Genomic DNA, 26,924 nt, shown 5'->3' with positions numbered 1-26,924 from the left:
CTTTTCAGAGATCAAGGTGTGTGGTATCGCAAGAAATTAGTTGGTTATATAAATATATGAGTATGCATAATAGTTATTATTCATAGATACCTACATCCTAAGTTCCTGTTATTCATCTGAAAGAAACAGATAGAATGAGTGTGTCGTTACAATGGTAATGCCAGGAGAGGCAGTATAGGTTCTGTGTTACATTTATGTTGTAAGAAAGTGGGAGAAGAGCGTGTCCTCTGGGAGACAGTAAAAATGGACACTGATGTTCTGAACATGTACTGACAAGACGGTTCAGTAAACAAGTTGCAACCATACTCCATTGTAAGGCTCAGTTATTTTATTTTTATTTTTTGAAGATGCAGCAAGCAAGGTGATTAATTAATATTGATTAAGATCAATGTGCCTGCAACTGTAAATAGATCACTTTCTCCAGAACTTTTGAGAGAAAGGGGGGTTTCGAAACTGGCCTGTAATTAGCCAGAACAGTCGGGTCCAGGCTGTGTTTTTAAGAAGAGAAATATAGCCTACTTAAAACATGACAGGACACACCTGTACCAAGGGAGGTGTTAATGAATTTCTTGTTTTTAATTCATTTTAATTAATCTGTTAATTAATTAAAGGATTTAAAAGTACAATATAAACCAGCAGAGTAGTTTATCTCCCTATGTAGTGTTAGCAATAATTAAAATATATCAGCGATAACAAAGTTGGGGAGTTTGAAGGGTGAAAGGGGGTTGATTAAGGAATCATGGGCGAGAGAAACACATGGAGCGCTGTAGTAGGATGAATACATTAATGAATAAAACAATATCTTTGATTTCTAAACACTAGATGGCAACATAGAACCTCCCAAAAAGCTGTGTTCATCAGCTGATAACCAAAATAACCTGCACTTCCGTTGTTATCATTAAAGTGATTACTGAGCTTTTAACTAAGGGTGGGAAAGGGTGACATATTTTCAACAGCAACTTTAATTTTATTTTACTCACCGTGGTTAAGACTTCACTGCCGCCATCCATTGTTGCAGACGCTGGAAGGTACAACTGGGAGCCTGTGTAAAGTTGCACAACTGATAGTGAATATGGCAACATTTGAACTTCAGAATAAAATTACAATCGGTCAGCGGTGAAAATCTTCCCTCAGTAACATCTGAGAAGCCATGGAGGTGATCTGCTTTTTTTTTATCTCAACACGTTTTACTTCAAAATGTCACAATATAAAACTGTTACAGGATATTAGATATTAAAAATATTGAGTGATTACAATACAACACCAGAATAATATATTTTGAAAAAGGTGGTTACTACTGAATATTTTGAATATTTATTATTATTTTTATATAACCTAAATACTGAGTGGAGTTTGGAACTTCGTCTGCAGTCGGTTAATAAATGTATAATGAACTGAAAATCTTGTCTAAAGTTATCATTTATTTAATGTAATGTAAATTTGTATTTATATAGTCTTATAGAATGCTCTCCATGACACCCTGAGTAAACTAAAATAAATACACTACCGAAAAATGTTGGTTTATCTGGGCTTTTATTTTTCGAAAGCAGTTTCCGGAAGTCGTCTTATTTTGATAAACTTGCCGGAGGTCCCGCTTTTGTGGAGACGCCGTCCCGTTAAGTGCCAGTTAACTGGAGCCTGGATACGGTTCAGGGGCGAGAAGGAGGCGAAGAGAAGGCGGCACTGGTCAGAAAACAGTTACGAAATTCAACTCCAAGATTTGGAATATGTTGTCCTCCCATAAGTGCTGGATTGTTACTGTTTTTCTGGCAGGTAAGAAAGAGGAGCATTAAAAAATTCCAATGTGATTCCCGTGCGTGTACAGCGCTGCAACAGGTTGTTAAACTGAGATTGGAGTAACGGTAACGTAGTCTTTGTGGATAAGTAAGGTGCCCTGCCTACTTTGTGGGATAATGACTCTATGTAGTGGGGGAGAATTAAGCATTTAGATGCAAACATTTCCCCTCACGTTAATAGTCACATCAGTTAACTTTTAACTTGGGTTTTAATGCTTGTAGGTCCGCTGAGCTAGCTGAGCTGCAGTCGACTGTTTTGTGGGCTTCAGTCATGTGTGAATGATCCGACCAGAAGCTTTAAAGGAGGCTGTGGATTAGGAGGTCTAACATCAGACACGTTTACTGGGTCTAAATTAGAGAGAGAGAAATCCCTACAATACTTAAAAAAACAAACAACAAGTAAAAATGTTTACAAATGACAAGTAAAACTAGAAAACTGCAGTTCATCATTTTTATTTATGTCCTGATCCATGCAAAGTGACTGTAATCAGGAGTATGTGGAATATTCCATAAAACACCTACATTCTTTGTTACAGTTTATGTAACATGTTTATGAAATTTATAGTACTATATAGACACACTGGAGCTGCCAGCTATAAGTAAATGTTATGTGCTTTAAAGTTGTTTTTTAAAGTGCTATCTTTAATCAAACCGACATATATATTAATTATATTAATTAGGGGTACCAACATTATTGACTATGACTGGAGAACAGCTCTGAAAGAGTAATGGCAAATCATTTAAGAAGCAGATTTACAGATTTTTAAGTGCCACATGTTTTCATCCGATTCTTTTCACATGAAGGCAACACGTTTGACCGACAGCAGGAAAAAACATTTGCTAGCCACTCCCATCTCCTCAGTACTAATATCCAAAACACAGAGCCCCTCCTCTGACTTTTATTTTCTCATCTGGAACAAGAACGGCTCTGAAAACTTAATAAAGCCAGGATGACCCCACAGTCTGTGATCCCGGAAAGAGCTGACTTGTGGGTTTGTTTGTTTTTGGGCTCCAGTTCTTAGAAATCAGAGTGAGGTTCCCACCTGAGGAATTTATGTTTCAGCAGACTTTAGTTTGAGTCAGTTCATTGCTTCATTTATTTAAAAACCTAAGACTTTTACCTGAAAATATGAGCTGATGATACTAATAATAAAAATGAATTAGAGGACAACTTCAAATATTCAGCGTACAGGTATTTAAAACAAAGAAAATAATCATTTTAACCAGAATATCTTTCGCATAATTGAATTAATGGTAAATACATGTAAATAATGTGTCATTTGATTTTTGGTTGATCAGCTAACCAAGTGGTCCCCAAGCATTTTGCAGCTTGCTGAACTTCTGAATCCAAAAAAGTCCATATCAGTCAGCTGACTAATTGTTCCTGTTGTACTAAATAATGTAAAGTAATGAAAATAATGTAAATAAATTGTACTAAGCCATTGTTTAACATTAGAAATCTAAAAGTTCTCCAAAACCACAGTAGATAAATCAAATCAATATTTGGTGTGACCACCCTTTGCCTTTAAAACAGCATCAGTTCTATGTACACTTGCACACAGTTTTTGAAGGAACTTGGCTGGTAGGTTGTTCCAAACATTTTGGACTAACCACAGATCTTCTGTGGATGCAGATAAATGAAGAGACATCCTTCTGTCTCTTCATGTAATCCCAGACACACTCGATGGTGTTGAGATCAGGGCTCTGAAGGGGCCATACCATCATTTCCAGCACTTCTTGTTCTTCTTGACGCTGAAGATAGTTCTTAATGACTTTGGCTGAATGTTTGAGGTCGTGGTCCTGCTGCAGAATACATTTGGGGCCAATGAACAAAAATGTATATTTCTGAAAGCATTCTTTGTTTACAGCATTTTTTCACACCTGCCTAAAACTTTGCGCAGTACTAATAGATTATTCTGTTGTATTCTCTTCCAAACTGAGCGATCTTTACACACAACAGCTTTCACAAGGGTGGTATGCTTTAATTGAGCTTCAAAAGATATATGTGGGTATGTTGGAACTCTGGTATAATATGAACATTTGTGTAGTGTTTCTGTTGCAGTTGTTACACCGCTAGTAAACACAACACTGTGCTTGCCCTTGCTGTAGCTTGTGGCATTTTGGATAAATTCACTCAGCTCTCTCCCTCAGGAGCGGGCGTGCTTCATTCTCAGTAACAGAATGAAAATAAAAGGGCCTGGTCTTGATTAAGCCAAGTCCCCTCCCTCTTCATTCCTACCTCTGCCCTTCTTCGCTGTTCCAGTCCTCCCACAGCTTGGCTTGACACATATACACAAATGGGCACATATGTTCCTGGGCGTGTGTGTATGTGTTTTATTTCACATGACTACCTCTCCTGTGTAATGTTGTTAGTGGACTGTCGATCCCAGGCCCACCATCATCATGTGACCCTGAGAAGCACAGCTTCAGATGCCCCACAGCAACATCAGGTCAGCTCAGAGTCAGATTTCACTGAGCTGAAGCAACTCAAACCAACACACACGCTGCTTTATTTCATTACAGCTAAAGGAGGAAAGAATTCTTGGGAATTCTTTTAAGTCTGCTGGTATATCTAGATGACGTCATTCACCATCCTCTGGTAGCATGTTTTTCAGATATTTTTAAACTCTGCAAACAGGAGCAGGTGTCTCTTCAGGGCTCTATTCAATATCTGAATCATTGTGTTGCTGTCTGCAGTGCTATTCCTAAAATAGTGAGGAGGAAAAACTATCTTTTAACAGAAGAATCCTCTAGCAGACCCAGGCTCCATTTGCCATGGCTGACAGAGTAAATTGGACAAAATGTAACAACATTGTAGTAGCACACTGGGGGAGTGAAACGAGGTGAGTGGAGAAGAAGTGCTTAGTGGTCTCACATGAATTCCCACATTACAGCCTAACTGTAAGCTTAACCACAAAGGAAAGGTTTCAGTCTAATCTTAAAAGCAGAGGGAGTGTCTTCCTTCTGAATCCTGAGATGTCTTCAATCCTCCAGTGACAGCTCTGCAGAGAGCTGTCACTGGATTGTTTTGAAGAACATCTCTCACACTTTACTAAGCCTTCATCATCTTCTCCCACAGGTGTCTTCCCTCCATCCAGCTCTGGCGTCCAAGTGTTTGTGAGAGACGAGAAGAAGTATGCTGTGCTGTTCCAGTCAGTGGTTCTGCCGTGCCAGTACACCACCGTGTCCTACCAAACCGCCGTGGTGCAGTGGGTCTACAAGTCGTACTGTCGTGACCGCACCAGGGATTCATTTAGCTTTCCCGACAACTTGGGCGGAGGCCTGGGTGGAGGAGGGCTGACAAGCGGAACGGGAGGAATCAGCGGAGGGTACGAGAAGGGGATGACAGCCAGCTACCTCGACTGCTCTGACAACAGTCGGACCGTCCGAACTGTGGCTTCCATCTCTGGTTCCTCAGTCACATTGTCAGAGTACTACAAGAACAGAGACATCTCCATCATTAACAGTAAGCGTCTGTGGCACTACCTCTGGTTGTGTTTTATTTTCTAAGATACATTCAGGTCATACAGCAGCACTTTTTTGTGGCATAACAGGCTGAAATTGAGCTCACCAGCATTATAAAAGGAATTACAGCACGCTTGCTTGCAATTGGCAAGGGCTGCAAAGGTAAAATAATGTCTGAACAATATTTTCAGCATCACAGATTTCCCTCAGTGCATTGATTCAGTCTTATGTTCTTCTTTCTTGTTTTGCCAAGCCTGGCAAGGTTCATAAAACCCACAGCTTGGGCACAGGCTCACCTTTCTCCCAGATTCCTTAATACTTAAATATCCAAAAGGAACAAGTCAGATGCTGCAACATGTGGAGTCTATTAACCTGTTGCTAAAATCGGCATACTTTTTAACACTTTCAGTTGTTCTGAGTGTGAATACTTTTTCAAAACCATCTTTTCAGAGATCAGCAGAGACGTAAAATACGTATATAAATATCTGAACGCCGTGTATACAGGATTGTGTGTAGTTGTGTGTGCCTGTATGTGTGTGTTCTTGTTGAATACAGAGAGGTAGTCTTGTGTGCCAGCCTCAGATTTATGAAGCTTCTTGAAGAACTGGCCTTCTCTTCATCAGCCAGGGCTGCAGACAAAAGAAATGGTTTTCACGCTGTTCACTTATTCACTCTGACCTCTGACTCCTCCCTCTGATGTACCTCAATGTCCCGCTTTTAGTTTCACTCTCTTGATCACTGGACATCCCACCCTACCAACAGTCACTTCTCTCAGTGTAAGGCTCTTTGAGTTCCTATTTTCTCCTTCTCTTCTTGCCTCTTTCTGTCCCCACTCCACCTCCTATCACGAAACAGGTCAGTGTTGTAAATGGACAAAAAAAAGTGAAAAATTTCAACCTTGTTGCCTTTGGAGACGCCCAGTCATCCATTCCCATGTAATCCTATTCAGGGTCCCAGGGAGGTTGGAGTCTGTGCCAGCATGCACTGGGTAGGGGGTGTTCTGCTAACTAAATGGCGTACATGGTACGCGCACAGTTTAAAGGAAATTATAACATACTCTGAAGACAGCAAGAATCAAAAGAAAAGAAAAGGAGATGTAGTTTTAAATGAAAAAAGTAGTAAAAGTAGATTGTATTCCAGACTGGTGGCAGCTTGTCTCTCCTCCCCTTCCTCAGTTAGCAGGAAAAGGAAGTGAATTATACAACCCATTTCCTGTCTGTATTTATATGTCAACCTCCTCACAATAGAATCATTGGACCAACATTGTCTTTTATTTTGACTCCTGAGCCAAATGGAGCAAAGTCTGCAAGCTAATCATGTTTATGCACATGGCTCTCCCTCTTTACATCATATCACCATCATATTACATCTTACACCAAACCCCCCCCCCCTAGCTAAGCTCCGCGATTTTCCTCAACTGTGACAATGGACAATGACATGTTCCTTTTATCACTAGATTTCTATATGTAACATACAATCACTGTTTTTTTTTTATTAGGTACACCTTGCTGTGCTGGGTTGGACCCACTTTGCCTTAATTCTTTGTGGCATAGATTCAGCAGGTTTCTAGAAACATCTCCCATTCCACTGAATTGAGATCTGGTGACTGTGGAGGCCATTGTCATGTTTAAGAAACCACTTATTATATATTTGAGCTTGTTGACATGGTACATCATCCTGCGGGAAACAGCCATCAGAAGATGGGTACATTGTAGTCATAAATGGTCAGCAGCAATACTCATGTTGGCTGTGGGGTTTAAATAATGCTTGGGTGGTACTGAGGGGCCCAAAGTGTGCCAAGAAAACACCCCCATATCATTATACCATTACCACCAACCTGTACTGTAATATATCTATATATACAGTATTATAGATATCTATATACCTATATTATTGCTAATATATATTTGTGATATATCTATAGTATGGCTAAAGCTTCTGGATGGATGCAAACTGCATTTCGTTGCCTTGCACCTGTGACGTGTGCAATGACAATAAAGTTTAATTCTATTCTATTCTATTCTACTGTTGATGCAATGCAGGATGCAGCCATGCAGCAATGTTGTTTATGCCAAATTGTGATTGCTACCATCTGAATGTGGTAGAGAAATTGACAATAAGCAATGTTTTCCCAATCTTACTGTTCAACTGAAAACGCTACGTCCAAATGAACAGAATCAACTTTTTGGGATTTCCTTACCTGGATGATTGAGCATGCATCAAGACATTAAATCACCTTTCTTTCCCACTGAGATGTCTTCATACCTAAATGCACTGAGCTGCTGCCGTGTTATTGGCTGATTTCTTAGTTTTGTTAAGAAGAAGTTTAACAGTTCTACAAAATAAAGTGGCTAGTGAGTGTAGACGATTAGCTTGGACCTTTAAATCCTAACTGTATTTTGCTCTTTTAATGTGTCAGGGATTTTCAAATATGCTAAATGACATTTTTCTGAATCCTTTCACAGTCATGGAAACATAAAAACAAATAACTTCATACATTATCCTGAGCTCACAGACAATATACTGGAAAAACCTAACTAGCCTACACATATCCCTGAACTACTTTGCTACGCAGACTGTGAGACCGGCCTTATTGCCCAACATCAGTGGCCACTTCACTAAGGGACCATTAAGTGGCTGAAAGGAAACAAACCTGCTGCCAGGCTCTGAGATCTTATTGAAAGCTTTTCCACAATGGCAGTTAGCCTAATTAATGCTTGTGGTATTCAATGAGATGTTTGGCAGTGTAATGTGTGTAGTACTTTGTATCTGAGTCTTTGAACTTTGTAGAAATGCAAACAAACAGGGAAGATTTATTCAGGGTAATAATTCCAACCATGCATCATTCATGTGCTTTTGAAAGTCATGCTTTTTTTATTATTATTATTATTATTATTATTTTTGATTCCAGAGTGCCAAAAATTGTAAGACACTTGTTTTTCTTTTAACTCCCCCAATTCAGAGGCTGACCTGAGGATAGGAGAGGTCCAGTGGGGAGACAGTGGAGTATACATCTGCAAAGTGGTCATATCTGATGATCTGGAGGGACAGAACGAAGCGTCTGTGGAGCTTTTGGTTCTTGGTGAGTTGCTTGTAATTTACATGGCATTTTTAAATGAAAGATAAGAACTTGCAGTCAAAACTAAGAAGTGTCATAATTATTGATGTAACCTGCAAATATATGTAGCTTGTAAATCAACTGAAACACTGTGTTAAAAGTCATTGATTTCACAGAAATTTGTACAATGTTAGACTTGAAAACTAAGTCCTTCAGCATCACTGTGTGTCTGCACACGTGTGTATTTTGAATGTATCAGTAGGGTGTTGTGTTACAGTAACAGTGTACTTGTCTTTGTTCACTTATATGTTACCAGAGAAACTGTTGAGAGGCTATGTAGCTCTTGGTGCCTTAAAACACTCAGGCTGAACTTTTGTTAGGCTGGCACTCAAAGACTTATGTGTATGCACAAAAGGACACAGTCTCTCTCACACACACTCACACATACACAGAGGTAATCAGCAGTAAGCTTTTACAGTTTCCTCTTGACAGAGTGAGTTCCACTCCATAGTTGTGTTACAGGTTCCATAACTGTGAGTTTTCACCCTGATGTGATAGACCCTAAATCCACCATGGTGCTAAAATGCTATATTTTCTGGTTTTAGTGTAGCTAATATGGCATGTGAAGCGCTTCTTGTGTCTCCATAACAACAGTTGAGGCCACAGTGAATGACTGAGGGGATCTTTTGTCTTTTGAGCAAATGGGTTCACAGCAAAGAAGACAGGGAAGATTTAATGATGTGGAGGAGGGTCGGCAGAGCACAGTGATAGACAATAGATGAGGGTGATGCTAATGTGGGCCTTTGAGAGCTCAATCCTGCAGCCGAACAGTCTGGTTTTAAATTTACAGTCAGAATACTGATACAAAATTTTCATTAAAAAACAAAATGCACATAGAGAAAATAATTCAACAATTTTCTGCTGCTTTTCTGGGTCAGCTAGACTTCCCTCTTTTGGTCAAGCTCTGCCAGTCCACGTTTCTCATGTGGTCTCTTTTGGGACTTTGATATTGGTTTCATTTTTCAGTTCCAGATGTTATCATTGGGCAAGGACGTGTTAGCTAACATTAGCTAACATCTGAATTAAAATATTGTGTTGATATTTGTAGTTTTCCCCCTTCAGATAAATTTTGACCAGACTGGTTTCATTAGATAATACAGGCTTTTCTGACTAGTGTTGGCTTACCCGCTAACACAGATAAATTCTCTGATACCCGCAGCCGGCTTGCTCATTTTTGCACAAAGTCCGACCTCCATCCTTAAAAAAGAAATCAGTCCATAGACTATAAAAGGCAACTGAGAGGGTTAGGAAAGGTAGATATACAGTCTATTTGGATATTTACAAAAATAGCATCTAAGAAATTCACAGTGCACATTTACGATGGAGTATTAGGTCACATTAGAAAAAAAAAGGAAAATCCACTTTGAGAAAAAAGTCGAGATGTGAAGATTACAGTTGTTGTTTCAAGACAAACTGCTGCGGTTGCTATACCCGCTGAGTTAGTGAAATCGTACTTCAGAATTGGTTTCAGTAAAAGGAAGGAAAGAATTTCTCTTTTACTTCATAAACATAGTGTGATGATCAGTATAAGGACATTGAAAAGATGATCAGTAATATATTTATTTTTCTTAATCTGGTCCTAATACTTATTGATACATGTTTAATGGCCTAAAATGCAAAGATTTGAATTATTTTATTGTATCTAGTAGTATGTATCAATATTGTCTGGTTTCAGTGTGTGAAAACAGCCCCAACATATAGTCTCACTTTCCCCATACATTTAATCTCTGAAGGAGATGTATATATGGCTTTGTTAAACGGCACCTATCAGGATCGCATGTAGGGTCAAGTATGCAATCCCTGCATATCTGAAAGAAAACCTTGGTTTATCACCAGCCTTCGGGCAAATTCAGGATTTAGTAGAAGCTGGACAAGTGCTATCCTTCAACAGCATGAGAATCACAGAAGACATAGCAGCAGATAAAAACAAAAATTGCAGCGGTCTGAAGTAAAGCAATATAAATGTCGACATCGTTTTTAAATGCAATAACCTTAATAGGTTTTTTCTGTTTTCAAATCCAGCAAAGAACATGTATAGCCTACTAGAAAGATATTAAATAAGGTATGTGCACTGTCAGCTAGAGTCAGGCCAAAGTAGTCCAGCTTGCACCCTTTCCAAACAGTTTTTTATACTTACCACTCCTTTCCTCTCTTTGCCAGAATGACACACTCAGCAGCAAAATACCAGTGTTTGTTTGTATCACACACTCATATGCTGGCTTTTTCACTTGCGCACCCAAACCAAACACATTCACACACATTTCTGCACCAGCTCGTGACACAGTTCCTCTCATGTAACATGTTACATTCAGACATTTGTTTGACTTCTTCTTTAAAAATGTGTTACGGAACATTTGAGAAATTTAAAAAACAACTAGTAAACTAGTATTTATTTTTTATCTTGATATGACTTTGAGTGACTGAATGTAGTGTAAAGTGCTTTGGGGTCCTTAGGGACTGACTAAAGCGCTATACAAATGCAGGCCATTTACCATGTACTTTAATCTGTCTAACCCTAAACTTAGGGTTAGACTAGGCTTAAAATGATCTAAAATCGATTCAGTACAATTCAATTTTATTTGTATAGCACCAAATCACAGCAATAGACATGACAAGGTGCTTTACATTGTAAGATCCCTACAATAAATTGAAGAGAAACCCACCTCAAATGACCCCTTATGAGCAAGTACTTGGCGACAGTGGGAAGAAAAAAAACCCTTTTAATAGGAAGAAAACGCCAGTGGGACCAGGCTCAGGGTAGGCAGCCATCTGCTGTGACTGGTTGGGGGTGAGGGGAGGAAGACAAAAGGCACAAACTCTATATGTAATATTATCGACAACACATCAGCCTTAACATGCATCACCAAGCACACTGCCATTTTAGTGGAAAACATTAAATTAAATAAAGAGTAAAATTGTGCAGTTAGGCATCTAACATATGTCTTTATTTCACCCCAATAAACAGTGCTAATAAAGCTGGCCTGGGATTAATGTAATTATTAAGTTCTTGGAAGAAAACTTTTGCTTAATAGGTAAATTGTTTCCAAAATGTTACAAACAGCATAAGAAAAGTAACTGTATAAATAGGAATCAGTAAAAGAAGAGCCATCTGGAGTTCTGATTTCAGCCGACATTTTTAGTGTTTTTTGCTATAGCAGCGACCTCAGCAGCCAATCTTCACCATTTGGTTGACCTGAATAGTTGGAGTAGTTTGGCATTTCAGGAAATACTTCAATATTTCAGGTGCATCTTTCAGCACTATGAATGAAGATATTTATAGTTCTTGAAGCTAAAAGCTACGTGATACACTTGAACTTTCTCAGGAAAATTTGTCGTCTTCTATAAAAACAAAGTCTCATTGACTTGGCAGCTATATTGATGAGACTCGTTCAAACTCCAGTCTGTTTTCGTTTTTTTTTTCAGCAGTCAGGCAATCAATCTTCTAATCAGTTGATTTGAAATGTTTCTAGAGCAGGGACCATAAACTGTACGCCGAGGGCCACATACAGCCCACTTTGATCTTAAGTGTGTCAGATCAGTAAAACTTCCATTTCTGTCAGTGTAAAGATGTTTAACTACATATTTAATCCCTGAGATATAAGAAAAAGACATGTAATTTTAATAGTAGATCTCAGCTTTTCAACATAACAATAAGTGCTGGTGATGTGTAACAAAGTTTAAGCTCTGGTAGCTCTTTTCTGTCATTTAATTGTTTATCTTTGCTACTTTGGTGTGATATGAAAAGCCGTGGGGAAGGTTTTTATCACTAATAGAAGCTGTAAAACATTAAAAATACAGTTCAAACTAAAAGATTTGGATCTTCCTTCCTATTTTCGAAAGTTGTCTCGTGGACTGGATTGTTGTCTTTGCCAGACCAATTCAGACCCCTAGGCCTTATGTTTGACACCCCTGTTCCAGTGAAAAACCACAATGTCCTCTCATGCATGCTGTTTATCTGTCTATTTTCATTCCTTCTTCGTATTTTGCTCTGTCTTTCTCTTAAATCACTTTTAATGCATGCATGCCGCTACTTCAATAACTTTCTTTGAATCAGTCATTTCAGTTTATATCAACTCCATTGCTTCTCCTCTCTCTTTTCCAATCTCCTCTCGTCCACTGTGCTCTCTCTCCAGGTTTCTCAGGTGTTCCTGAAGACCTCCTGCCAGACTTTGATTTGAAGATAATGCCAGGTAGGGGCTTAGTGCATTCCCCCCCTGCACCTGCTTTCTTTCATTCATACTAACACTGCTGACTGCTCAGACTATGAATATAGGAACTATGTAGATGGGTTTAAGAATAAAAAAAGATCACTTTTTACACCATGTTCAGTGGTTCCTGTGCTAATACTGCCTGTAACACTGTCTAACCCATTGACTGTTTTCTACAGTCAATGGTCTAACCTGTTCTTCACCCACAACATCTAATAATACAGCAAGTGCTGGTGATTCACCTTCTTTTAACTCAGAGACTCATCCACACCCATCAAGTAATGAGCTGGTCGTTGCTCCCACTAAGATGAGCTGCTCTGGAAAACAGCTATTATGGTCATTAAAGTTATTTGTGGTTGTGGTCAGCAAGTATTCCCACACCATTTGGATAATATCCAGTCAAAAACACAGTAATCTAAAGGAGAGGAGGGCTTTATGATGCATTGGATTCTTTTGTATAAATGTATAAATGTGCAGATTGTATGGAAGCAACTCCCAGCATGATTTGCTGTCCACGATGACTCCCACAGTGTGCGTGTGTGTATCTGTGCGTGTGTTAAGGAGTCATTACGGTTCCAAACGATATCACATAACAAGCAATTTGGTGGTAGCAGCCAAGCGTTCAGTAAACTGTCCTTTTCCTTCCTGTAGCAAAAACAGGTTTCCTGCACATGAGTGTGTGTTTTCTTCTGGTGTCCTTTAGTTTGTTTGTATGAGAGAAAACATCTTTAGTTTTATATTGTTAAAGACTTCCTTATTTGCGCTCGCCTTCCCTTTCCTTTGCCTTCCCCCCAGACAGATACATGTAGGTTATCTCTTGTACTCACTTTATCCTTCTCTCCAAAGCTGTGGTATTTAATAACAGTTTGTACAATCATTCCTTTTTCCTGTAACTCATATTCCAACTAAGATGTCATTTGTTCCCATTTTCCTATCCAAAAACAACCCGACAAGGTTAATAAGTGCAAGAAAATCTACGAAATCTACGAGGGGACATAAACTTGCAGCTTTCCAGCCTTTTGTTCCTTTGTGATGTCCCAGCGCGCTCCAGTTCACTTTTCCTTTTTCCTGCTTTGACAGGAAATACATCACATTAAAAAATGGTAGAATGAAATCAGGCTACACACAAAGTCATAGATGTCAGTGTTTTACCTTATAGAGAAATGCTGCTTTAGTGATTAAAATAAATCTATTAGCATGACTCCTTGGGCTGCAGTTGTGATGAATAAAAGTTTTAAATAAAATAAAAGTCCTGAATCTTCTGGTAGCTCACTGGTCAGACTGTCCTGTAATTATAAAACAGAGTTCTGTTAATTCACAACAAATGTTTTTGTCTTACCGAACAAACCTCCCCTGCCATTTCTAGATACAAAGTAAGTAGATACTAAAAAAAAAAAAACCCAGAACCCGCATGTCATTTAATTGTTTTTCTGTTACTTAGTTGCTTTGGTGAAGTATGAATGTAGCCAAAGCTGAGCTAAGAAAACAGTTAAAAGTCCAATATGTATGCTCTCTTACCACATTTCCAAAGCCATGCACTGGGGCTGGATTGGAGCCTTTGCTGAGCCAATTTTAGTCCCTACCTTTTTTGACACCCCTGCTTTAGAGATTATATAAACACGGATGAAGAATAAAGGCTGCTGCTGATAATAACATTTTTAGCCTTCAGTTTCTCTCAGCATTACATTTTACGGCCATTGTGTTTATGAGCAGGTTGCTTGAACTGTTTTACACTACTTTTTCATTTTTAAAAGTTTTTTGTGTTTTGTTTTTACTCATTATTTTTCACGTGGCATTCTCAGAATACAGTATGGCTCCAGAATGATCAAATGAACCTGATCCTGTATCGGTGTGCTGAGTAGGACATACGTATTTATTTATGTGCAGGATTTTGTGCTGTGTGTGCTTGCAGAGTGGGTGTTTGTGGTGGCAGTGGCACTTGGCAGTGTGTTATTCCTGCTCTTGATTGGAGTTTGTTGGTGTCAGTGTTGCCCTCACTCCTGCTGCTGCTACGTCAGCTGCTGGTGCTGCCCCGACACGTGCTGCTGCCCCAGACACTGTGAGTATGAACATACACTCAGAAATGCACAGGTTTGTGCTCAGAGAACTGACGCATGTCTGAATGAGATTATATTTTGCTTTTTTTTTCTTCTTCTTCTTCTTCTTTTTTCTTTAAGTGTATGAGGCAGGAAAAGGTATAAAGACAACCACCTCCTCACCTCAGACACCTCCCTACCCACCGTATTTCGTCTCTGGTGTCCCAACCATGGTCCCAATTGCTCCTCCCTCTCTGGTGGACAAGATATCTTCAGTCCCCGGCTCAGATGGGACCCTACTCACAGCAGGTGGGGACTTACTCCTGATTACCTGATTGCCATGTGTTAACTATATTTTTTGTCATTTGAGCTAGAAAAAAAGGTTAAAAAAAATGTAGTCAGCCCGAATGTCCCTGTGATAAACTATTTGTGATTTATTCAGTTTATGGTAAAGTAGAAAAACACCAGTATGGTCCTCAAACTAATAAAACACACATCCAAGTTCCCTTTCTGATGACTCGAGTGTGTATCTGCAGTGCCCATGCGCGCTGTAGGGGTTCCCTACCGCGTGCCTTCACCTCAGGATCAGGATTCTCTCAGGGTGCTGCAGTATGTAGAGAAACAGCTGGCTCACTTCAACCCTGCCAGGTCCACCAGCCACCAGTGTAAGCCTCATAAACCTGCTCTGTGGCTTTACTGTACTACTAAAGTGTTCTGATGCTGTCTGCAGCTTTGGTAGTGTCTTTTATTTGTTTTTGTCTTCTCTTGGCATGACTCTCTTCACTCAGCAAATCTGCCTTCTAAATTTCCTCTAGTCTGGATGTTATCTAGTTGCCGTTTTGCATGCCTACTTCCCTGAAAGTGTATTTTTTTAATGACTCTCACTTCACACTTAAGGCAGCTTCTTTAAAACCTTGATGTTCTTCATCTGCAGGGTCTTGTTCTGGGAGAAGGGCGCTTTTAATTCATTTTTTGGCAGGTGTTACTTATTTGATTAATTCATTAATTTTGTTCTATCTAGCCTGTGCCCTGTCTGAACTGAGCTCCCTCCATGAGGGAGAAAGTGGCTTCCGCCAAACATATCGCAACATTCAGAAGAACGCTCTGCCAGCCATCCCCGATCACGACACTCAGCCTGAACCTCAGCGCTACCGTGAAAACCGCAGTCCGGAGCCAGAGAGTTACCGCGATAATCCCCCATCTCCCCACCATTATCAGGATGACCCTGACCCAGAGCCTCGCCACGTACGGAACGAGCCTCTTCCTCCGCGGCGATACAGCGATGACCCTCCATCTTCGTCTCAGTCGCGCAGGCCCGGACGGAATCAGCGGCAGCAAAACCACAACAATGAGGAAAACCACAACAGGTGGAGGACTGTCTGAATACACATAATGCCTTATGCAGAGATACAGGCGTACACTTAACTCATGTCGTATTTTACAGGTGGAACCCTCGCTCTGAACATCTTCACAGGAAAACATACCGAACTGCAGGGCGAACCGGCTCACTGGACGAGCTGGAGGAGTTTGCTGCTTGTTACAAGCAGAGAGGAGGCAGAGGGGCAGAGAGGAGGGACGAAGAACAGCGAGAGTATGAGATGGAGCATCTGGAGTACAGCCGATACCCTTCTCACCGAGTTGCCCCACCTCAGCATTATCACAGTAATGAAAATGAGGTTGAGGACATCAGCGACCGCGAAGAGCAACCCAGGCGGATCAAGAAAAACAGACATGACATCAGCCCACTACCTTCACCCAAAAAGAGGAGGGACACGTCAGACAGGGAGCGCGCCGTCCCACCTCCTCCCACAGCAGGTCCACCTTCAACTTCTTCTCAAGAGAAGGACTATGATGCTACCTTCCTCAACAGCCTGCTGGAGCGTAAAGCTAAGTTGCGAGGGGTTACCCAGGGGAGGACTGGGGCCCGGGGTGATGAAGATTCAGACACACCCTCGAAGAGCAGCCTGAAAAAGAGCAGCGGGGAATCCAGTCGGCACTGCAGTCGCTCACCTAGTAACAGGCCCGACACAGATTTGCTGCCTCCTCACACGGAGACAGAGCGAGTAAGAACTGACAGGTCGTCACCAGGAAACTGTCACTCTCCTCAGCCGCCCGTTCATTCCTTAGCGAGTCACAGAGAGGATCCCAGAAACAAGTCCAGGAAAGTGGTGAGTAACATTGTGAATTACTGGGATTGTATGCAAATTTAAGGATTTAAAGTATAGAGTATATATTCAATATATTTTCTTGGTACTGGTGTGTAATTAATGAAGATACAGACTAGAAAAATGATAACTTAGGCTAGCTTCAAATCACTAAACACCCAGTGCTGTATTTCCCCGTTGTTTGAGGGTGTTTCCCATAAAGTGCACTTGGCTAGGAGCCCACAAAACTGTTGAGGAACTCATGAGCTTAGAGATCCTGTACAATAGTTTGAGGACAAAGTGTCACGTTAACAAGGGCAGTCGAACACAGCAGCAACTTCATTCTATAAATAAAGAAATAATTGATCATTCTGGTTTTACAGATTAGGTTAAAGTTCTTTTCAGTTTCTAGAAAAAGTGGGCAGAGCTAAGCAGAGCTTCATTCTGTAGCTATAGCTTTAGCTGCTTATCTTTGGTTAGCATCTTTAACATTTTCAGCTTGGTAAAAGTGAGGGTGTCTCATTCGGTTTGTTGTTACAAACGTTTTCGTGGTGGTTGTCCCCACGGTTTACTTTGGGAAACTTTGTGTCTTCGCTCACAATGAAGAACTCGCTAATAGCCACAACCCCATGCTAGAAAAGTTTGGCTGCTCATAGCATATGGCTGGGAGTATGCTACCAACTATTTGTTCACGCTGCTGTGCGCCTGTTGCATTTGCAGAAAGTCTTGAAATGAGACACACTGTCTGACTCCGGTCCCTGGCTGGTCGATTTCTGCACCTCAAATAAAGCCAACAGTGTCTAAAATATGCAGAAATTGCTAATGTGGACTTGCAACTTTTTAGGCCTCAAAGTTTCCGTGTGACCTGAACTTGAAGAAAGCTCTAGTTGAATTATACACAAAAGCTAATGTATTTTATAATTGAAAATACCTCGTATTAAAATGTCTTCTTCGGGGAACTGGCTGGGGAAGAGTTGAAAAAAGGTTTGTAGGCCTGTAGTAAGTGTTGTTGTTGTACCTTTGGCAGGTCAGGTTCAGATGCTACCAGAATGAAAACTAGGTAGAAGATTCTGTTCTATCTCCAACTCCACTATAACAATAATAACTGGTTGTCTCCTTACTCACAAACCTGGGTCAAAATGTTATATCGTGTCAAAGACGTCTTCTACAAAACACATCGATTAAGAAGAGTCAGTGTTTTGACCTCAAGTAAGGTCTTGAAACGAATCTTCAAGTCACAAAAGAGTTGAAGGCACTTTGTCCCAGGTTCCACTTCACCATAATAACCATGTTTGGCTAATGTCCACTCTCTCTTTACTGCCTCACACTGTTCAATAAGATAAGCTGTGTTGTTGCTTTGATCATTTACACTTTTTTTTGTCCTCATCAGAGCACTCTCCTCAGCCGAGACTCCCTTATCGTCTGATGGACTTCAGTCTTCAGTACAGACTGAAAGCATTGTGCAGCCTTGATGCTCTACAGGAACTGCTTGTCAGCTGATAAAAGATGACAACCTTGGATTCATAAAGATAACGTCAAGGACAGCAGACTGTGGGAGAGCTGAATCAGTACTGATGAGTGAAGACAAGGACAGCAGAGGCACCCGAGATTGTTACTCAGCTGCTTGTGATGTCATGGTGAAGTCACTGGCTGTGTGTTATGTGGACTAAGACTGAGCTAATGCGTGCAGGGAGTATGACCTGGACCGTTCCTGCGAGCAGTGTGCTGTTGGTCTCCCCTTGTTCCTGTCAGAAAAGGCTCTAAAGCAGAGAGATTTACGTTACACTTTCAGCACAATGCATGCATTCATTTCCATCTGATGAGTTACGTGAATGAAAAAGAACTGCTGTAGCATGACAACGGTATGACAGCACGGTTATTGTAAAGGACCGCTGTGTCATTCTGCAGTATATTCAGGGACTAAGGCACCTTAGTCAGAAAGCTTCTGCAGCAGTAATCAGTATTACCAAATGTTTACGCTTATTTATTTTATGGGACAGTGGACATTAATGAAACAACAGTGTTTATGTGTCAGAGCTCAACAGCTATTGTGGATCCATCATCTGAATACAACTAAAATGACCAAAGGAGGTAAAGCTTTTTCTACTTAAAATAAGGATAAAAATAGGAGAAATAAGACAGTGCTGACAATGTGACACGGCACCAGCAATCTGAAACAACACAAACAATTAAAGACTGTCAACAAGTTGCCCCGTAGTAGATCGAATGCAAAAGTGATGCTGACTAACAAATTCTTTAAACGCTTTAGCTTCCCTCTCATCAGAGCTGAGATAAACACACTGTTCAGCACCAAATCACCTAGAGGCACAGTTAGTGATTAGATGGTGGACATAGTGGAGGTTCTCAGAAGTCAGAGAGGAACAAGCAGAGCTACACGAGAAGAATATCTAACATAAATTCCAAATGAATGGTAACTTGTGGTAACTTCGACTGATATAGTCACTTATACAAATGAGGTTTGTAATATAAGGTTTAATTCCATGTAGCAACATGTATCAGCTAGAAACGTCTGAATTGATTTAGTTTCGTATGTCTATTATTAAAAGTTTATGGCAACAGGATACCTCAGAATGGGCCTCTTGTAGATGGTTACAAATGTGAGCATTAAGCTGTCTGTATATAATCTGTAAATGACCTAATATGACAGAAATCTATGCATTTTTAAACATTTTAAAATACCTGTTAAGTCTGGATAAAAAAACTGTATTAAAAAGACAATGATTTTTCATCACTGTGTGAACGAAACACCCTGAAAAGAAGTAGAAGCACCAGAAGAGGCCTAATAATCTGTTCCCAAACAGCAAAAGTATATTTTGATGGTGAGAAATAAGAAATGGTTTTGAAAATCAGTCATAACTCATAAAGCTGCACTGACGCAGCACTAAAGTAATGAAGGTGTGGACTAACCTATACTGACCTCTGACCCAAATATGACCCACATTTGCTGCAGCATTAGCAGCGGTGATGCAGTTAACCCCAGAACACTAATGTGCAGTTTTGTAACATTATCACTAATGACGGGTATATATTTACATGATACATGCTAAAACATGATTCCCATCAAAATATTTTAATATACAGCAGTACATGACAAACTGAAACTGTATGAAATTAGTGAAAAATTAGGGAATCGTTAATGACCCCCTCCCCTTGCAAAGAAAAACGACAACAGCAACTTTTTTTTTCACTATATGAATCCCATTGGAAATTCCCCCCATATTAGTTTTAGAGATTTAATCATAGGTCAAGATTATTATGCGACAGTAACATTACTTTGTGGAGCTTTCCCTCCTCTAATAAAAACATGTTACAATTTATAACTAAAAGTTTTTTGACATTTTGTATTGTCTGTAAACATTTAAAGGTATTGAACTGCAATTTGCCTTTGAAAGATTTTTGTACTACACTTTTGTACGGAACTGTTTGTGCACGTGGTGTGTTTGTGTTTAAAATTTGTAAATGATCTTGTGTGTGTAAGCACTCAAGTGCGTGCATAAGATGAAGTCTGTATTTCCATCACCATAATTCAGCCATTGCTTATCAATGTTGAGTGAGCACTTAAACCAACTCAGTGTTATCAGCAGCCACACACTAAGTGTGCTTTATGGAACGGTCATATCAAATATTTTTGTTCTAATATTACACTGTCAAGTAATTCATCGCTCCCATGTTGGTGACACCTGTGTAATTATTTTTTTAATGGTTGGTGAAAAATTCTCCCTTTGTTTTCTCTTGTGTTTGGTACAGACAACTCTGTGTGCGGGAGTTAGCAGGAGCGAGAGAGATGACTCTTTATTTTTCTGTTAAGGACACAATGTGTGATTGCGTATGACTCATGTCTTTGTTCATTGTTTTAATCACAGACTGCCTGTCTTGACTACACAGCTGGCTCGACACTCACATATCGGGTCTTCCAGCTAAGCCGCAGATATTGTCCCTGTTTGTCGCCGACATACCACATTTGTTACAATTGCAGACAATAGGTTGCTAAAGTGTCTGTGAAGGTTCTCAGTCATCCAGGTCATCGTAGTCAAAGGAGCTTGCAAAGAAAAGCGTCTGGACTTCTTTAAGTTACTTGAAGACGTTTCACCTCTCATCCGAGAAGCTTCTTCAGTTCTAAGGTCAAATGGTGGAGAGTCCCAGATATAAACCTAGTGGGAGTATCCCCCCACAGAGGGACAAAAGGACCCCCTGATGATCCTCTAATCGCCTCAAGTAACTTAAAGAAGTCCAGACGCTTTTCTTTGCAAGTTGCTAAAGTGCCTACTTGCAGGGTGGCAAACATTAAGGCCAGCAGTGTTTGACTACGCAGCAAAATAAAGTCCGCAGAAATAAAACTCCAGGGTTTATTGAAAGTTCAGATTATTTGTTTTAAACTGCAGAGACATCAGTGGAATGAGGGTGTTTCTCTTTCATGCTGTTAGTATTTCTGTTGCGTAAGTATGCAGACTTTACTGCCTTTACTGTGTAATTGTAGTTTCTACTTACTTTAGTGGATAAATATTTTAAACCTTAACCAGAACGTTGAGATTATAAAATGTTGTCCATCTAAAAACATGTCTGTGTAAACAAACCAATAATAGCCATTTATTTGTTTCCATACTAATCAACACATCATCAAATCTATAATCCTGCATAAGAAATACTTTGATTGGAAGCTTTTTCTTTCTTTTTTGGGGTTTATTTTTGTTTGCGTGCCAAGCCGACATCAGTTTGTTGCGATTTCTGTTATCTGGCCACACCTCCAAAGGGAGGGTTTAGCAGGTGAGGAGCAGCCAGTCAAAACAAAGGTGGCTTTTAAGGGGGGGCAGCCTTGGAGATCCAAAACAGGTAGAATTATGCTTAGTTTGCACTATTACACTTGTGTCCGTTTGCATTAGTATTTGCCTACAGAGAGGGGCTTTCAACCACTGCAGATATGTTCCCGTGGAGTCCTCCAAAATCCCAGCTGCACATCGCTCAATCTAGATGAAGCACAAAAAGACCATCAAAGACCAAAAAAATAGAACATGAAGTGTACAAGCAGCGGCTGCTGTAGACACTTTTCACTTGTTGTATAACTTCATTCTTCACCATGGGTCGTTGATGGACCAACAACAGCACAAGTAGGATTAGCCCACTGACTGGTTGTACCACATATTTTTGATGCAGTTTGACTTTCTGCCCACAGACTGCCACCACTGAACCATAATGTTCCCATAACACTGTGATTGCTGCATAAAGGTTCAGTACAAATAAATAAATAAGAACTGAACAGCAGAACTACTCTGGGCCAAAGAATGAAATGTTCCCCTTCATGTCTAATTCTTTCTGATAAAGACTTAATACTTACTTAAAAGTGGCCGTGATGTAGCACGTTTACGTTACTGTTGCACTTTTACCCAAGTGAAAGATTTGGATACAATTTGTAATTACTTAAGATATTAATAGGAAGGAAATAATTCACTTTTTGAGCTATTATTCTGTGAGTTTATGTAAGCTCCTTCACTGCATGCTTGTGATGGGAGGGTTCAGTGACCACTCACAGCTTGTGAAATGTCAGGAATGCTGTTGAGCAACTCTCATCTGTAATGAAGCATGGCTGCAGAGGAATATGACATCAACATACGCCATGGATGGATCTTAAAGGTTTGGTGTGGATGGAAGTAATTAGCTACTGTCGTGGTTCGAATTTTGAGGAAGAGACATACGACTGGAAGTCCATAGTGGGTCAACACAAATTATTTTATTAAAACACACAGTACAGTGTGGGAAGAAACTTGCAACAGCAATCTTACAATCTTCTTCGAGCAGACCGCTCCCCATCCTTATATTACCCTGATGACATCACAGTTAGATCTTACTGGAAATGATAACAGTTCAAAAAGTTCTCCTTATATAGACATCCGATACTACTTTAGAGACAAACAAGTGTGTGATATGTTGTGCAACTTTGTGAGACTGTGTGTCCAACCGAGAGATTGTCCTGAGACGACCTCCCTGTTCTTAATACGTGCGGGAGTGAACGTGCGTACTTTCCATGACTCTCTATGTGCATGTTGGTGTAGGCCTGAATATGTGTGTAGGTGAATGTAGAAGGCCCTACTGGACCCACAGCTTCGAGAGGGGTGAATACAATGATATGGATACCATTTGCAACAGCTTAAGCAGATAGAAAGAATGATAGAGAACAACAATAGACTAATTAAAGTGACGATAATATACATACATTAATATTTTGCTCAGATTACCATAGATATAATTCAGAGATTATTCTATCAACAGATTCGACAATGATGAATGATTGATCAATGATAGTTCTGATTATAAATTGTCACCATAAGAATACAAAATAAAATATCTCTTGTCCACACTACCAACTGTTTCTGGTCAAAAATCTTATGGCAATCAGTGGACTGTTTGGTTACTGTCATTTGATTAAACTGCACATGTAGGTTAAACAAGTGGTAAACACCTAGAAATCTACCTGTTTAATCAATAGCATTTCAGTTATTTAGTCAACAATTTAATCACAAATGTTTAAGTATTCAATGTAAATGATTGCAGGTTTCCATTTGTATGATATAAAATTAAATGCACAAAAATGGTGCACAGTTTTCTACGGGTCTCGGCTGACAGCACTGATTCAGGGTTACTCTCTTGCTCTACGAGTCTTCACTACTTCAGCCAGATGCCATGACATTTTGGGCCCGCACCAACTTTAGCCGCTGCCGCGGAGACCTGCGCCTTTAAAGGTTCCCGGCACTGTTACCATAGAAACGCTACAGAGGCGTGCGTCGTTAGAAAGTTTCGAATGTAGTCTTCTGCAGGAAGGAGAGTAAAACTTGGAGACCGTACGGTTTACTCTGGCTGAAATTTGAAAAGACAACCCATAAAGTCATGTTCTCGCAGCTAACGCCTGAGGAGTCGGCTTCACGGTGAGTTTGTGTGCTGCTTCTTCCCGTCCGAGCGAGTGAAGCCCAGCCAACATCAATCTGAGCGGTCAGTGCTGCTAACTTTCTGCCGCTGCTTGTGTGTGAACAGGATGTGGACAGCAGCGGGACGCGACAGTAGCTATGTCCTCGTAGAGCTACAAGTATTACAGCGAGAGCAGGAAGCGCTCAAAGCTAAGTACGAGGAAAGCAAACAGGTGCGGAATTATTTCTCGAGACGCGAGGCAGTCACTTCTCGCGATAGCTGAACGATCAGTTTGAAGGGTAGCGTGAACTTTACCAACGCACTGTAACAATACTGAATGTATAAGTATTTCTTATCTTAAAAACGAACAAATGTATTTAAGTTTAATCAAACGAATTAAGAGCACTTTATTGGGAGCATCTATTCATTCCTAAACAATTATCTAAACAGCCAGTTATCTGCCACTTAAAGGCAGTGGCAGGACTGTCCCATCATTCAGTGTTGCTAACAATAAACTCTAAATAATAAATAAAATCTATTTGCTGTAAAAGTGTATGACTATATTATATGATATATCAGGAACTATTCATATAAATGCCATAATCTTTAAAAGAATTAAGGGATCATTAATTGCAGTACAACACTAATGAATTGTAATGTCTATGCAGCTTGCAGGTGGTGGTCACAGGCCATTGCTCTCTCTTTATTCCTGAGAGATTTTTCTGTACATTTAGTTTTTGCTAGTGTCCTTGTCACTAGTGGTTGCATGAGATGGTTCCTTCAGCCCATTGAGGTTTCACTGGTTGAGCAGCTCCTCCAGGAATACACATGTTGGAGGAGCTGTATGTGCCCCCCCCCCCCCCCCCCCCCCCCCCCAAAAAAAGCCTGTTGTTCCTCCCAGCACAGTCTTAGTAGTAGGGATAATAGGAGATTGGCTATACCAGAGGGCTGTAGAAGGGCATCAACCCAGCTGGGCACCAGCATCTGCACTTTTAAGTAGGAACAGGAGGAGCACTGCTAAAGCCCTGCAAAATGACCTCCAGTACGCTACTCGTGCATGTTTCTGAACAAACTATCAGAATCAGACTCCATGAGGGAGGCATGAGGGACCCACCTCGTTGAGGGGGACCAACTGGATTGAAATTCACAAAGAATATGAAGGCATCTTCACACTATCATGCACCCACTGCCAAACCAGTCATGCTGGTTGATGTTGCAGGCAGCATAACATTTGCCATAGTGTCTCCAGACTCTTTAACGTGTGTAAAATATGCTCAGTGTGAATCAGTGCCAGTTTTGATGTTTCCTGACAATAACAGAGGTCTGTGGTCACCACCTGCAAAACCATTCCCTTTTTGGAGACATGTCTTATTTGTGCCTCTCCAGTGTACCTGTTGTCACTTTCATTTGGGCTAAAGCAGGTGAAATTGATTCACATTGGTTTATGCTTCCTAACTGGACAGATGGAGATCGTTAAGTTTGTGTTTTACTGTAATGATCAAATGTTTCTCTTAATTGTTTTAAACAGTGCAACTTAATGTACAGCAACTAATTTTATAAGCACTTGATATGTTTTGTATACAAATATCTTAATTTTGCTACCCATGCTCATAATTTCAGAGGGAAGAAGAAGAGTAGGACAGCATAAGAATTCAGATTTGCAAGTAAAATATAAGTATCTCTAAACTGTACTTTCATTACAGCCCAGAACTGCGACATGCTTGTCTTCTTGTAGCAAAAGTCTCATACAAATTTTGGCATAATTTATTTTTTTTACCCTATTATGTGGGTTTATGTAGGTGTTGGAGAGTTTGCAGCAGCGTGAAGAGGAGTTGCACAAGAAGATAAAGGAAATACAGGACCTGCATTTAAGCTTTGACATGTATCACAAGGTACGACAGGAGATCACGTTACATGCTATAAATGTTATGGGAGGAACAAAAAAGTAAGGCCCTCAATCTGCTTCTAGGATGAGGAAGCTAATCGAGCAATCGAGAAAGCAGAGCAGGAGAGACAAAGGGTGCTTCAAAAAGAGGCAGAGATAGAGAGGCTGAAGGAGCAGTTTGCCAAACTGACTGAGGAGAAACAGGAGCTCGAGCATCAGCTGAAGAGACACTCTGTGTACAGAGATCTCATGGAGCAGCTGCTCAAAATAACTAAGGTACTGTAGCTTTTGAATACAAGTATTACAATAAATGTGACAAATATTATTCTCAATTCAGTACATCATCTGATGCTTTAATGCCTGTTTTTAACATATATGGTTAAAGTGAGATATTTGACTGTCTCATAAAAAATATCAGCTCAATTTGAATGTGATGGATATGGATATGGATTTATGGGATTTGCAAATCACTGCATTCAGTTTGTATTTGCATTTTACAGTCTGTCCCATCTTTTTTGGGATTTGGGGTAACGATTGCTGATGATAGCAGTGGATTTGTTTCAGATCGCAGGCAAACTCTGGCATGTTTGAAATAGATGGTAATTTGCTTTTCGGGCTACATCCTTAATGAGAGTGTAATTGTGTTGCAGTTTAAAGATGTGGCGGCGCTCACGGATCATTTAGAGAGTCTCCTCCACTTCAGATGCCAGCTCTCTGAGAGGGAGAGTAAGGCACAGGAGCAGGCTGACGAGCAGAGAAAAGCACTGCTGACACTGGAGCAACAGCACAACCTGCTGTTGCTGCAGAGGAACAACCAGCTGTCTCAGCTCCAGACCAAGCTGGAGAAAACTCACTCTGAAGGTCTAATATGGGTATGACACATAATCCTGGATCAAAATCCCAGCTTCAGTGCTAAGACGGCCTTAGATGTTGGCGTCTTCTGAATGAACTCTGGTTGTCCTGTGTTCATGCAGGAGAAGAAATGGAATAACATACAGGAAACGGCTGCCAGGAAAACACTGAAGCTGGGACAGATTAAGATGTCAATTTTAAATCTGTATGAAATGACTGGTGGCCAGGTAGGAGGAGAGGAAGGTGTGGATGTGAATGACACTGAGAAACAGCTGGAGCAGGTGTGTACCTTCACAGAGCAGAGACGGTGAGCAGCTGACAGTGAAACATTAAAATGAAGATTGTAACACACACCTCCCTACTGTCTTTTCCTTAGGTCAAGCAGTTCTTCGAGGACCAGACGGACATAGTGCAACAATATCAGCCTCACTCACAAAGGCGTAACAACGATCAGGGAAAACAGAAAAGCAAAAAACCCACAAATAAAGAAATGTGAACAGAC

At 40.3% G+C, this 26,924-nt stretch overlaps 2 protein-coding genes across 5 annotated transcripts; both read left to right on the top strand.

Annotated features, from left to right (window-relative positions):
• Positions 1 to 1,612: 1,612 nt before the first annotated feature.
• LOC146393943 (uncharacterized) lies at positions 1,613 to 22,073 on the top strand. 4 transcript variants are annotated; one of them, XM_084923880.1, is made up of 11 exons: positions 1,613 to 1,773; positions 4,876 to 5,262; positions 8,224 to 8,343; positions 12,513 to 12,569; positions 14,500 to 14,646; positions 14,765 to 14,932; positions 15,160 to 15,288; positions 15,645 to 15,990; positions 16,068 to 16,791; positions 17,795 to 17,827; positions 18,158 to 22,073. In XM_084923880.1, the coding sequence occupies exons 1-10, from the start codon at positions 1,728 to 1,730 to the stop codon at positions 17,825 to 17,827; spliced, it is 2,157 nt and encodes a 718-aa protein (XP_084780006.1). In that variant the 5' UTR covers positions 1,613 to 1,727; the 3' UTR covers positions 18,158 to 22,073. The 4 variants fall into 4 exon arrangements, with proteins under 4 accessions (XP_084780006.1, XP_084779930.1, XP_084780084.1 ...); XM_084923804.1 differs by lacking the exon at positions 17,795 to 17,827; XM_084923958.1 differs by lacking the exons at positions 12,513 to 12,569; positions 17,795 to 17,827.
• Positions 22,074 to 23,454: 1,381 nt separating this feature from the next.
• LOC146393942 (coiled-coil domain-containing protein 42 homolog) lies at positions 23,455 to 26,924 on the top strand. Its single transcript, XM_084924141.1, has 7 exons — positions 23,455 to 23,705; positions 23,812 to 23,917; positions 25,485 to 25,577; positions 25,655 to 25,846; positions 26,221 to 26,442; positions 26,545 to 26,703; positions 26,799 to 26,924. Exons 1-7 carry the CDS (start codon positions 23,668 to 23,670, stop codon positions 26,916 to 26,918), a joined length of 930 nt encoding a protein of 309 aa, XP_084780267.1. The 5' UTR covers positions 23,455 to 23,667; the 3' UTR covers positions 26,919 to 26,924.

The sequence above is a fragment of the Perissodus microlepis genome, chromosome 1 (genome assembly GCF_051167445.1).
Source record: "Perissodus microlepis isolate ML-2025 ecotype Zambia chromosome 1, ASM5116744v1, whole genome shotgun sequence".
NCBI classification, from domain to species: Eukaryota; Metazoa; Chordata; class Actinopteri; order Cichliformes; family Cichlidae; genus Perissodus; species Perissodus microlepis.
This window is presented reverse-complemented; position numbering and strand designations above follow the sequence as displayed.

What these genes read in the sequence shown, in the direction of transcription:
- LOC146393943 (XM_084923804.1), top strand. Translation starts at nt 1,728, where the DNA reads ATGTTGTCCTCCCATAAGTGCTGGATTGTTACTGTTTTTCTGGCAG. An exon ending in AGACATCTCCATCATTAACA is followed by an intron (nt 5,263 to 8,223) that starts GTAAGCGTCTGT and finishes CCCCCAATTCAG; the next exon opens with AGGCTGACCTGAGGATAGGA. An exon ending in GAAACAAGTCCAGGAAAGTG is followed by an intron (nt 16,792 to 18,157) that starts GTGAGTAACATT and finishes TGTCCTCATCAG; the next exon opens with AGCACTCTCCTCAGCCGAGA.
- LOC146393942 (XM_084924141.1), top strand. Translation starts at nt 23,668, where the DNA reads ATGTTCTCGCAGCTAACGCCTGAGGAGTCGGCTTCACG. An exon ending in CCTGAGGAGTCGGCTTCACG is followed by an intron (nt 23,706 to 23,811) that starts GTGAGTTTGTGT and finishes GTGTGTGAACAG; the next exon opens with GATGTGGACAGCAGCGGGAC. An exon ending in GCTTTGACATGTATCACAAG is followed by an intron (nt 25,578 to 25,654) that starts GTACGACAGGAG and finishes ATCTGCTTCTAG; the next exon opens with GATGAGGAAGCTAATCGAGC.